The sequence below is a fragment of the Dromaius novaehollandiae genome, chromosome 4 (genome assembly GCF_036370855.1).
Source record: "Dromaius novaehollandiae isolate bDroNov1 chromosome 4, bDroNov1.hap1, whole genome shotgun sequence".
Taxonomy (NCBI): domain Eukaryota; kingdom Metazoa; phylum Chordata; class Aves; order Casuariiformes; family Dromaiidae; genus Dromaius; species Dromaius novaehollandiae.
In genome coordinates this window covers 59,838,240-59,851,828 of record NC_088101.1, presented here as the reverse complement: position 1 = coordinate 59,851,828, position 13,589 = coordinate 59,838,240, and the positions used below count along the sequence as shown (strand labels likewise).

General features: G+C 37.8%; 1 protein-coding gene across 1 annotated transcript in view; it reads right to left on the bottom strand.

Moving 5' to 3' along the window:
* CORIN (corin, serine peptidase) overlaps positions 1-13,589 on the bottom strand; it is a 142,824-nt gene that overhangs the window by 40,035 nt on the left and 89,200 nt on the right. The window contains exons 7-10 of the mRNA XM_026093564.2: positions 11,726-11,833; positions 9,296-9,406; positions 8,272-8,388; positions 5,560-5,658 (exon numbers count right to left, since the gene is read on the bottom strand). Coding sequence (XP_025949349.1) covers positions 5,560-5,658; positions 8,272-8,388; positions 9,296-9,406; positions 11,726-11,833 — 435 coding nt within the window. The remainder of the gene's footprint in view (positions 1-5,559; positions 5,659-8,271; positions 8,389-9,295; positions 9,407-11,725; positions 11,834-13,589) is intronic.

Sequence of the window (13,589 nt, the reverse complement as noted above, 5' to 3'; positions counted from 1 at the left end):
TTATGTTATACAGACTAAAGACTAGAAAAGTACATGTATGATTGCCTCTTTTATTATTTATGGGGATTGCCTCTTATTTATGGGGATTTAGGTGATTTCTGAAATGCCCCTGTAGGATGGCTCTTTACATGTTTTCAGTATGAGGACTATTTTCACACTGTGTTTAGAAAACTTCCATCACGATATGAGCAACAGTCTCACTGAAAGACTGGAAAGAACCACCTTGAATCTCAAGCCCAATTCCTTGCAATAAGGAAAGAGAGTAACAAACGGAGTGTACCCTCCAGGGATCCATCTGGTTGAATTTTGCAGAATTCAGGTAACCCGAATGTTAATTTTTCCTTCTGAAGTCTGTCCTACAGTTTAACAGATCTGGCTACTCCCTTATTTGTAGTATGTATAATTACAACTTAATGAGTGGAGAACAAGGAATAAAACCCACTGCATCTGTTAGCCTAAATCAACCCCCTCAACTTACGCCTTTTTTAACGTCTTAATATTTTTATTATTAACTTGATCTACATACTATATAGGAATTAGATCCATGCAGAGTAAAATCAGAGATTATATTAGATATGAGGATGTATTATTTACCTGCAGCAACTCTTTTGAGTTTCAACACCAGTGAATAGGATATTTGTTCTGTTATTCTAAAAATGTTGTAACTACATTACAGTGCCAGCCTAAACTCATCAGGGATCATCACATATGGAAAGCACCCATGATATTCAAATGTTACAAAAGCCTAGGCTTAGCCAGTAATTTTCCAACAAAAGAGTTATTTGGGTCAGAAAATGCTGCTTTGTCAAAACTGAAATTTTCCATGGGAATTCTCATTTCTGACTGAAGATGAAATAACTCTGGTCAAACAATGAACAGCGAAAATAACACCAAGACAATAGTACTTCCAGATGTTATGCAAAAAAATCTCTCCCAAATTCTTTTGCTGTACCATTGTGTATAAAACAATTAAATATGCACTGGACCAGAAAGGGAGAAAGAGAGATGGTCCAGAAATCTAATTCAGATAATGTGTTATTCCTGTTGAGAATTACAGACTATTGCCCATACTATGATGAGGAAACATCTTCATTGAAAAGCTCTTTGGTTTCTCATGACATTGAATTGGAACATTGTTTTAGAACTCAAATATCACAAGTCAAAAAAAATGTTTCCAGTATGTTGTAATATAATCCTAGCTCTTCCAACCTTTTCCAAAACTGCTGTCTATACATATGATGGGATACAAAAATCTGCACTGATCAGGGAAAGGTTTTGGTCAAACTGCTTTAGACCATATTGGCATAACCACAGGGAAGATGAACTCAAGAAGGAGATTACGCTTCCAGCTTGCTCTCACTGTGAGGAAGACTGAGCTGCAGTCAAACCGCTTGAGGGACCGTTGTCTTTTCACAGGACTGCAGTCACTGTTTACAAAATGTAATTTGCCTAGGAGAGAGCTGCCCATCAGAGGTTCTCCTACTACCGGCCGAGGATAAAAGAATGAGGGACTTCTGTGGGGAATTACGTGCTTTCCTACTTTCCGGGTAAGGCTGCAGCAGGTGCCTTGTTTGCCAGCAAAATCAAGAGCACCTGTCTTATGCACGTGACTGGAGACCAAACAGCAATCAGCTGTGAGTCTAGTGTTCCTGTCACATACATACATTTTACATGTTCTTTAGTAAGCAGTTTCTTTAAGTTAAAAGTATTTAAAAAGAAAGGAAATTACAAAATGCTCTTTTTTTGCTCACTCTAAAAATAAGCCACTGCCTACCATTACCCAAACGCTTCAGTAATACCAAAAACTGACATGCCACATCCTGAGTGAATTTAAAGTTGCTACAGTTTTAAACATATAAGCCAAGGTTTTAGTGTAATGCTTGTAACTTTTGGAAGCTTTATGAGTAAAAAAGCTAGAAAACGTCACATTAAACTACCGAAGTCCCTATGCCCGAGTAAACCACAGTTTTGTGGTCAAGAATTGCTCTAACAAAAAACATGACTCTTCTGATGGAGAAACAGTGAAACACATACCACTGGAGTAGCTGCTTCTTCTGCAGGCAGAGAGAACTGAGACTAAACATCCTTCACTCCCACAAGCCTTCAGCCCACAGAGAATCTTTCTCATCATAAATATTTATACTTGTGACTAGCTGGAGTGGAATTATTCAAATCGATAATTATATCCAAATGAATACCCATGGATTCTGATCTTAAAATAACAGGAAAATATGATCTTCGAATCTCACCAAAGACAAGAAAAGATTAATTCAAGAAGCATTTTCTTTGGAGATCCCAGGTGTCTACAGTTCCAATGGATTTCAGCAAGAATTGCAGATGAAGTCAACAACTAGAATGATCTGATCTGTTACAATATCTCATGTTTCATTTCTCCCTGATGTATGTATCTCAAGACGTATTACTTCCCTTTCACAAGGAGGGGGACAGTCTCTCATAGGAAATCACATCTGACCATGGATTGGAAGAGACAGAGGAGAAAATGACTGAGATAATTCAAGTAAGATCTGAGATTTCAACCAAAAAAATTAAATTATTAACCTTTTATTAAAAGTTAAAAAACTGAAGTGAATTGTTAGCAGTTTTGTCAGTTATATAGGTACCTTCCTTCTCATTTGTGAAACTCTTCTTAATGTTTCTTGTAGGAGAATGATAGTATGGTCCACAACGAGCAGGTAAAAAAAAAACCCTACTATTGCAATCACCTTTAATAAAAAAGACTCCTTCTCACATAGAATAATTTCGTTCTGGATATGGATTAGAGGACAGACCAACACCAGTGATGTCAATGGTAGGCATCTGCTACAGGCCACCTGATCCAACAGAGGGAGCAGAGGAAGCCCTCTTTAGAGGGCTGAAGGATGCTTCATGAGTGCAGGCTGTGGTGGTACTCGTGGAGAGTTTTGACCATCCTAGTGTGTTTGAAGGGCAATATGCCTAGGCACAAGCAATCCAGGAGATTTCTGAAGTGTGTTGATGGCAACTCCTTGATGCAGATGACTGATAAACCAACTAGAGGGAATAGTCTGTTTGACCTCCTAAATAACGAAAAAAGGTGAGCTAGCTGGGGAGGTGAAGGTCAAAGGCAGCCTTGGCTGCAGCAACCACATCTGGTTGAATTAAAATCTGGTAGAATTACAATCCTGGACTTGCAGAAGAATAGATTTTAGATTGTTCAGGGATCTGTTGGCAAGATCCAATGCAAGACTGCTCCATAGGGCAAAGAGGCCCAGGAGGGTGAGTTGATTTTAAAGGAGAGTCTCCTCAGAGCACAAGAACAGCCCATTCCAATGTGCAGAAAGTCAAGCAAGTGTGGCAGAAGGCCAGCTTGGCTGAACAGGGTTCTCTTGACTGAGCTCAAACATAAAACGGAACAATGCAGAAAGTGGAAGAGGGGGTAGGCCACCTAGAAAAAATATAGAGACATTGCCTGGGCATATAGATGACGGAGTTAGGAAAGCCAAAGCTCCTCTGGAGTTGAAACTACTGGGTTACATAAAGGGCAAGAAGGGCTCTTATAAACACATTGGCAGCAAAAGAAAGGCTGAGAAAAGCATGGGTCTGCTACTCAGTGGGGCAGGGGACCTAATGACCAGTGACATGGAAAAGGCCAAGGTACTCAGTGCCTCTTCTGTCTCGCTTTTCATTGGTGAGGTCTGCCCTCTAGCCTCCCAGGTCCCTGAGCATACTACCAGAATCAGTGAGAGTGGAGCAGTTCCCACAGTAGAGAAAGAGAGAGGTAAGAGCAGGTAAGTCGTCTAGACACACACAAGTCCATGGGACCACATGGAATGCATCTGAGCATGCTGAGGGAACTGGCCAATGTCATCGCAAAGCTTCTCTTTTTCATCTTCAAGAGGTTATGGCAATCAGGAGTGGTTCCTGATGAGTGGAAAAAGGCAAACATCCCATATATTTTTAGGATGGACAAGAATGAGGATCCAGGGAGCTGCACGCCAGTCAGGCAAACTGCAGTCCCCAGGAAGATTAGGAAACAAATCCTCCTGGAAGCTGTGTCTGCACATGAAAGATTGGGAAAAGCCAGCATGGATTTACCATGGAAAAATCATCCTTGACTAACCTGATCGCTGTCTGTGACAGGATGACTGGCTGACATTCACTTTTATTCAATACTAGTGAGAGCACATCTGGCATAATGCCCAGTTTTTTGCCTCCCCAATGCATGAAAGACACTGACAGACTGAAGTGAGGCCAGTAGAGGACCACCCAACTGGTTGGGGGACCAAGGTGTATCATACACAAGCAGAGGCTGTGACAAGAGGGTTCATTCAGCCATAAGAAGAGAAGGCTAAGGGAAGATTTTAATGCTCTTAACAACTACCTTATGGTAGGGTGTAAAGTGGATGGAGCCAGACTCTTCTCAGAAGGGCACCGGGATAGGATGAGAGGCAACAGCCAAGTTGGAATACAGCATATTACATTTGGTATGATATAAGGAAAAAATTTTTACCATAACGGTAGTCTAACACTGGAACAGGCTGCCTATCCCTGAATATATTCAAAACTGAACTGTACAAGGTCTGGGGCAACCTGATCTAGCTGGCACTGCTCTGAGCAGGAGTTTGGACTAGATGACCTCCAGATGTTTCTTCCAACTGAAATTATGCCATGGTTCTACATAATGTAATAAAGCATCTTCTTAACATTATCCAAACATGCTACCATGCAGTACCAAATGGTACCTTGGAGAGATAATTGCTCAGACCCAAAAAGCCACAAAGCCATTATAGGATATGTCTACACATTCATATGTAAGTGAAGCAAGCCTGCTGTGTAGCCCATGCGCTAAGGTGACCTGAATTGATGAGATTCTATTAATACATTGCTAAGTTTTAATTAATAAATCATTCTGACTTCAATTCTACTCCAGTTTCAAAACCTAGCCCAACAGACTTAGCTTGAATATCTGTTCACAGCGCTGCATTGCACAGGTGAGAAAGAGAGCTACTCAGAAGCAAGCAAGGAGTGGGTAGAGGAAGCTTGCATGGTGTGGTATAGCACAGGACACACAAAGGAAGATATGCTGTGAGGAAGGCCCTGATCTCCTACAGTATTCACTGGTCAGAAGAATAACTAGTTTTGCCGGTTTGAACATCAAAATTCTTCCCAAGGAAAAGGGCCTTCTCCAGACTACTAAACAGTATCACTCTTTCTTATATTTTGAAAATAAATCAGTAGCTTGCACTTACACTATGTTGTTTCCTTTGTGTATACACTGAATTTCATTTAATGTTAGGAAAAAGTGCAACTGTAAACACCCAACCGTAATGTATCAAAAATTCACAGAGGGGGAGAAATCTCAGTTTCAAATGTTATGAGTATCTCTTAGTACATTATGTCTACAATCAAGAGTTATGATAAAGCTTTTGTTTGCACTTTGCAATTTTGAACACTTGATCATTATACATGTGGGCATTAGACAGTAAATAAAAGTATTATTTACTGTGTCCTCCCCTGCATCTTGATTACACTCTAAAATACCCTAAAAGAGTGACAGTATGAAGCATGTGACCTACTTACTGCAGTTTGTCTGGCTGTCTCTCATCTCACAGAGAGAAGATCTACAGGGATCAGGGCAGGAAGCACATCTCTGGTCTCCCTCCTGACAGAGGGTTTGACCTGTAGAAAAGAGAAATTTACCATTCTAATGATTTACCAGATTGCTAAAAATAACTGGAGTGTAGTGGTGAGAAAATACAGAGAGACTCATCACAGTTAAGTATTTCCTTTCCACAATGCAAGAAGTACCTTACAACACTTTAAAGTTGGAAGGAAGAAAAGTGTATAGCAATCTCCAGGTGCTTTTCACTTTTCTTTACCCCTACACATAACATGAGCATTTATATCCCAGCTTCTGAATGAGAGGTGTGGATCTCTGAAAGGCTTTTACCATGAGCCTGCTTGTGCCAGAGTATTAAAGGACATGTTAATCAGATTTCAAATGGAACAATAAGTCCTAGCTAAAAGAGAATACCCTCTGGAAATTATTTTCCAGTGCCATTCAGCTGATCTGGTTTGCATTTTGTGACTGTTTGGGGGAAAATAAAAACCATCCTGAAAAAAGGTTGTCAGAACTGAAGCTTTATTGCCCTTCTTTGGCTGGTTAAAAAACAAACAGACAAAACCCCTATGATTCTAAAGATGTATGTTAAAATAACAGAAAACAGCCCTTCATCCGAAAGTTTCTGAACATGTTACCTGGATAATCAATTTCTCTGACAACTCCCGACCCTCTGTCTGCCTCATAGCCATACCAGCTCCTCTCAAAACCTTTAAAATCTCTGCTAAGGCCCAGATACTCAACATCTCTCCACGAGATTTTTGCAAAATCAGTAATTTGATTGAATATTCTTGAACACAAAGACTGAATAGCTTGGATTTTATCACCTCATCCCATTTAATATAGTTCATTGCAACTATTGCTTAGTATTTGTATTGTACTACTCCCCACAAGCATTAATCAGCTGGTCATGATATCCTTGTATTGGGCATAGAGAGACCCTGAAGAAACCAGTACCTTGTCCCAAAGAACTGACAATCCAGTTTATACAGCTCAAGGAGGTAGGCGTATCTATCCATACCTCTGTGAGTTAACTTTGCTTCCTATGTGTATACACAATTGACTGTCATATTTTACAGAAACATCTAATTGTAAAATGGAACTTGAAAGGCAGAAAAAACCTTTTGACTTCTAAAACTGTTAAAGTTCTTTACATTTTAAAAGTTTGCTCCATCTCCTTTTCCCTCAGCGGGAGAGTCTCAACTCTTTAAAAAACTCTCTGTGCTACAGCATAGAGCCTTCTAATCCCAGCACAGTCAATGCTGAATTTCTATAAACACACACACTGTCTTTTGGAGGGATTACAGACCCAGCCATCAGTACATCTATATTAGATTTCTATTTTCATAAAATGAATGACAGCAGTAATGTCTAAAGATGCCATAATTGCATTTCCTTAAGGTATGTAGGGAAGCAGACCATTTTTCTCATTCAGGCACAGATGAAGCTAATGGTCATTTTTAATCCTTGTATGTATATCCTTGTACACAAGGGCTTTGTATCCTTATATGGACAAGTAACAAGTGATTATGTCTCAACCTCACATTTCTATGCTGATTTCACATATTTACTGTGTTTGCAGCAAAACCAATATTCCAGATCATTTCAACACCAACTTCACTGTCTCTGCTAGGCATATCTAAATTCCATAGTATGTGGGGAAAAAAAGTCTTTGCATTTAGTGCATGTCCTATTACATTTCTCTACTTGCTGAAACTACATACATAAGAAATACATAAGAAGGTTAGAAACTGAAATTCTGCCTTGCTTTTACATGAACTTTGTAAGGAACTAAAGAGGAATTACCCAAATGAAACCCAAACTCTGCCTACATATTCTCAAGCAAATTTTGGCAGAACAAGCTATGGTTCTATTAAAGGAAGGTTTCTGCACTACAGAATGTTGCAAAATATTAGGCAGATTTTTAAAAAATATTTAGGAATAAATAACAGAGAGCAAGAAAAACTTTCTTATTTAAAAGCATTACAATTTAATGCTAAGAAGAAAAATCTTTCAGGATATAGGCAGAACACTGACTACATAATTATCACCCCTTCTTGCTTTCCTATATTTAGTATCCTTGAATTTGTATCTCTTCATTTTGAAAGAAAAAAAAAAAAAGATTTTTAAACATTTCTTCAACTTCCACAGAGACAAAAAGCAGCAAGAAACAAATACACCACTGACTTTTAGCCCAGATCACACATCAAAGTTTTCAGTGAAATTCTCTTTTACTAGGAACAAATAATTTTAAGAGGCTTAAGTTGGGTGAATTCGAAAATTTGAAATGGTTGCTTCTAGAAGGCTCTAAACGGTTTTGTACTTTCCAGTTTATCCCATTCTCTTGTCCCGTCTCTTTCACATTAACAGCTATCAGCAAGAGAAACAGAGGTGATGGAATTCATAGAATAAAACTGAGGATGGACACCAGGAAAGATGAAAAATAGAAATTGAGCATCTTGTGAAATTACACAGTCAGAACTTGGTCCTAGATTTTTATATTGCGAGAGTCAGAATTGGAAGAAATTTCCTGCAAGAGTTTAAGGTGTCATCTGAAAGGAAAAGCAGGTCTATTTGTCAGACAGTTCTAGCTAAACGCACTTCAAAATAAAGCAGGCACTGATAGGTTCAATAAAAAGAGTACAATGAAGTATACTGAAGTATATCCTTACTTTCACTGCAGTTTTCTTCATCACTTCCATCTTTACAGTCATTATCTCCATCACACTGGAACACACTGGGAATGCACTGCCCATTTTTGCATTCCACCAGACCCTGACTATGACATGCTGGAGAAAACAGACAACACTCTCATTAACTTAGGTTAATGAAGGTCTCAGTTATTTTTGGACATCATACTGAAGTTATCTTAGGAGGCTCTGATAACACTGCTTATCACTGAGGTCCCTAGGCATTTTTCATTGTAATAGCTGTGTTTTCAACAGCCTACAACTGTGCTGGTTTTTAGGGACCTAAACTTTATATGCCAGCTGCTAGCAACAGGCTGAATTCAAGGTTCAGTGGTTTCCAAAGAAAAAAACCCATAATTTTTACTCATATAAAGATTCTGTTACCTTTTCTTAGCTTGCTTGTTTACATCCCCTTATTTGGATTAGGTTCTTAGATTTTGGAGAAAACTGCAGGATAGTGGTTGCGAGGTCAAGCACCGAAAGGCAAGATACTAGAACTAAAGGTGCATGAGCAAATGGGTTATGATATGGGTTATCATTTTAAAACATTTGCTAATTCCTCAGTATTTGATTTTGCAACCTGAATGTTCTTCTGGTATAGTTTTTGTGTATGTTTTTTGTCGTCGTCATCATCATCATCGCTGGGAAGACAGAAGTTCAAACCATGACAAGGTGTGATAAGTTAAATACAGACACTCAGAAAGCTGTCACAAACTCAGAATGCCATACAATTTAAAGAGGTACATACGCTCGTTCACTATTCTAACTGGAATATTGCATTTAACAAAAAGCTAAAACATAAAGCAACACTGGTAGTTTTTTGCGGTCACAAGAAATCTTTAATGATATCTGCTGCAGCTGTGTACCAGAAAGGACATTTGCCAGTTGCAACCTTCTGAAATCAAATAAGCTTATGGTTTTGTCTTTCCAAGTATACTTATTATATAACATTTGGGGTTTGTTTTTTAATGAAAGAAAACTTATCTAGAGATTTAAAGAAACTTACAGCAATTGATTTCATCTGACTTGTCTGTACAATCATGGTCACCATCACATACCCAATCAGCTGTTATACATCTTCCATCTCCACACTGATGATGAATCACTGGATTACAATCTGAATACAACATAAAAATATGGCAAAAAAAGAATGATACATTAGCAATTGCATAATTTCTGTGTTTGCTCAATTATTCTATGCCTATAAGCTGATCATTTTTGCTAACTCCTGTAGCTTAGTAAATTGCAGTAAGATTTTTTTCTGCATCTGCAAATTCTTTTGCAGTTGGTGGTTACATATGTTTTGAATACTATTGTCTGTTTAGATAGTGTTGTGTACATTTAATCTCTCAGGTGAACAGTTATTTCCATTTGCAAATATGCAAAATTCTAAGATTTATTAAGTAGATTAAAGGATCTTCTGGCTTCCTATCTCATGGGAAGATTTTCAGTAAGCCAGCTTTTCTGGTTATCATCAGAGAAAAATCATTCCTTACAATTACCTTTTACTAAGAAGTGAACCAATTGTTTTTCAACTGCCATATTTGGTACACTTAGTCAGAAACTGTGAGGTTTTTGCATATTGACAGAATTTTTCATAAGATCTAGGAAGAAACTACTCTAATCTTTATCTTAGCCTTTTTGTCAAGATGCTTCCTCAAATAAAGAAAAGGATTCTGTTGAGAAGGCTGAGTAAAGGAAATACACATAGTTGTAAAAGCTCTTAGAGCATGTCAAGCTTAAGAAAGTAATCATTATCAAACCATATTTGTATTTTAGCTTTGATGTACTTTTCTTGGAGTTTTGGTGGGGAGGGGAGGAGGGAGAGTTGAAAATGTTTGATGTGTTTCTGTTTCTCTCCGAACTGATTACCAACCATACTAATTTACTAAGCATGGAGGGTGAGGTGTTGGTCACATAGATGTTTCAGGCAGTTATGATTTAGTGGTAAAAATCTAGCATAGCTCATGAAGGAAATGTTCACAAGGTATATTATAAACAGAAGTGTCTGCCTCCACTCCAAGCTCCCTAGAAGCTTGATGAATACAGTTCATGCTGCTTGGACTGCATTAGTATATTTGTTTAGGTATGGCACCACGATTGTCCTCAGTTTATCATGGACACATACTTAACGAATTGTTCACAAAGTGCCTTTATGGTAATGTCTGAGGACTAAGGCCTTGACCTTGGAAATGCTATGGCCTGGCCACACAAAGTATTTCAGTGTAAGTATTACAATCTGCCCATATATTATACAAGTTCAAAATGCAGTGTAAACACAGATAAGTTGGTAGGAAAAAAGATTTGGACCATGGTCCAACACTGCTGTTCCAGTTTGTGATTTATTCACTCCATCTGACTCAGGGCCAGATAAAATTAGGTTAGCTTATGCAGTCTTCTTCAGCCAGGTAAGCCATCCTGGCTGACTTTACACTGAAACAGATAGAGAGCCCACACCCAGCCCAGTCCACCAAACCTGCTATAAAGCCATTTGCAGCCTACACAAACAGAAGTAGGATCTGAAATTTTTATATATAAAAATGATCTCAAGATAGGTATGGTAGGATTCAGATTAATGTTTAGAAAAATCTTTCATCAGAGAAGGTTTACAAGAAAAACTCCAGTCATCACCAATGGAAAGTGGTAAAAAATCCTTGAGTATTTTTAATTTGGAGAAGAAACATAATAGAAATCTCAGAAAAAAATTACACCTTGATTTTTTGTTTTGAAATTCTGTGTACTTTTTCTTTAGAAAAGAGAAAGAAGAAAGTGAAAAATAGTATTTTAACTTTTAAAGAATTATTATAAAGTTAGCACTTAATTTTTCTTAGGTGCAGGACTAGGAGCAAAAGTTAGAAAAATAAGGTTTTCTATCCTTTTAAAATTGTCAAATATTTATATGTAAAGATTATTATTTTTTATGAAAAAAATCCATTTTTTTCATGAGAACAATTACAGGTGGAAAAACAATTATAATGAGGCAGAAAGAACAAAGTCAATCAAAAACAGCATTCCAAGGAGCAGCAGATTTTGATGATCAAAATATGCAAATTCCGGATGACATTTACATAAAAACAGTTCAACTGTAAAACTGTTGGCATCTCCAGGGTGTGGCCTCTTCTGGTTTGCTTTAGTTTCAGTTAAATTCATCCAAGTGAGCAAGAAAGCAACTCTAACAACTTGACTAAGTCTAAAACAAATAACAAATCAGAATATTTCCACAAAACACCATTACCTCCAAAATTTGAATTAACCCCAAACTCTACTTTCTAAACCTTTTCAAATTGTTTATAAAAATGTGTGAACTGCTTTTACTTTGCCCAAAAAGAACACCACCAAGGTATATTATTGTTTTCAGCAGTTTAAGGAAAAATGATTTCCAGCCTAGGCAATACTACCATCTTAAAGACTTTAGAAATGTGAAACTTTCATTTACCACAGTTTTGTTCATCGCTAAGGTCTCCACAATCATCATATCCATCACAAACAAAGGTATAATTGAGGCATTTTCCCGTGTTACAACGAAATACATCATCACTGCAGTCTACAAAACAAAATTTTGCAACATGTCAACATAACATTGGACTGTTTTCTTATAAAATATCAACACTTGAATACATTAACTAAAAAAAGATTAGCTAAAGATATCCTCCAATTTACAACAATACTCAATGTGTATCACTTTTTTTGGAATCTCTTATGGAAGAACAAGAAAAATCAAAAACATTTTTGGACATTTTTATTTTGTTTCTACCAATTGCTTTTCATCACTATGATAAATAGCAGGAGGAGAAAGAAGTCCCTGAACCATAAAAATTGTATTTGATTCCTCTTTGCTCTCCTTTCATCTGCCACACACTAATAAATGAAAGGACGTCATCTGGAAGAAACTTTTTTGGGATACTAAACAGAGAGTACTCAAAATGTATTCAAGCTGTGGAAGAAAATAATGAAAGATGCTAGGAAACTGAACTACTTAATTCTGGTTACAGATTATACCCTGGTAAATAAGCCCATCAAAGGGAAGAAGGGAAAAATGCATGTCAGGAGCCAGGAACAGAAAAACAAAAGCATCACGTGATCAGTTTGTTGATGCAGAATATTTAAATGGAGATTCTAGGAAGAATTAAAGATATGAAAAAGATGAAACCCAGAGATTTCTAAGTTTCTTGTTATACATACTTTTCAACATTAAAACTAAGGACACAAAAGTGTAAGATTCACCTCACCTAGCTTCAGACATCTACATATGCTTCTCCAGCTAGTCATTTCATTTCTAGAGTATCTAGCCTTTTTTAAATGCCTATTTAAAATCAGGTGAATCATGCATCAGAAGTGTCTACTTCTCTCAAATGACTCTCCATACAGCCAGTTTAGACACTTAGCTCAGATAGAGACATCTGTGCAGGGATAGATGAATCCCTCCGTAATGTATATAACTCTGTAACTAAAAACCAGAGACATCTCTTCAAATTGGTGGCATTTAAAACAAGTGTAAGAAGTCCTGTATTTGGGGATTGCAGCTAGCGAGGCTACTTGGAACTGCAACAGGAACCTGCACATTCCAGAGGAATGCATCCGATCACACTAACATTTTTTTATCTGCCAATTATGAGTCAAACCTGAATGAGCAGTATCCTTGAGACTGAAGGCATGGAGGTTAATGGGCTTCACCTCTTGCTACCTCATCCTGCCACAGCACAAGTGGATCAGGGCATTGCAATCACAGTTCAATGCACCCATCAGGCTACTGGAATTGGCTCCAAAGCACCAGACAAGCAAGCTGTTCTACTGTTACTGCAGCCATCTTTTCTTTAGCAAAAATGTGGGAGAAAATGTAGAGACTGGTAACAGAAATATTAAGATTAGTATGAATGAAATTTGAAAGGAAACGAATGTGTAAAAGCATCAGAAGAAGCAGCAGAACACGAGTTAAAGGAATGCTATGTGTAAATTGCCAGAGGGCACTGTTCGTGTGACTTCACGTAAATGATTCGGCAGCAAGAAGATGAAGAACAACCTGACTTAAAGATAAGGTAAGAAGATGATCAAGAACATCACTGAAAGAAAGCAAAAAACCCCCATGAGTCTCAGGAATATTCTCCAAAAAATGCACACTTCCAAAGAGGGTAAAATGCTTGTCGAAAAAGTAACTCATCACTGCCAATGAAGAAGAACCCAAGACTTTACAAGGACTCAGAACCCACGGTTCTTCATCCTGCCTGTTACACACAAGAGATCCTGGCCAGATCATGTGGCACACACATCCTGGAGCTTTTAAGTACATGAGGGTGAGAGAA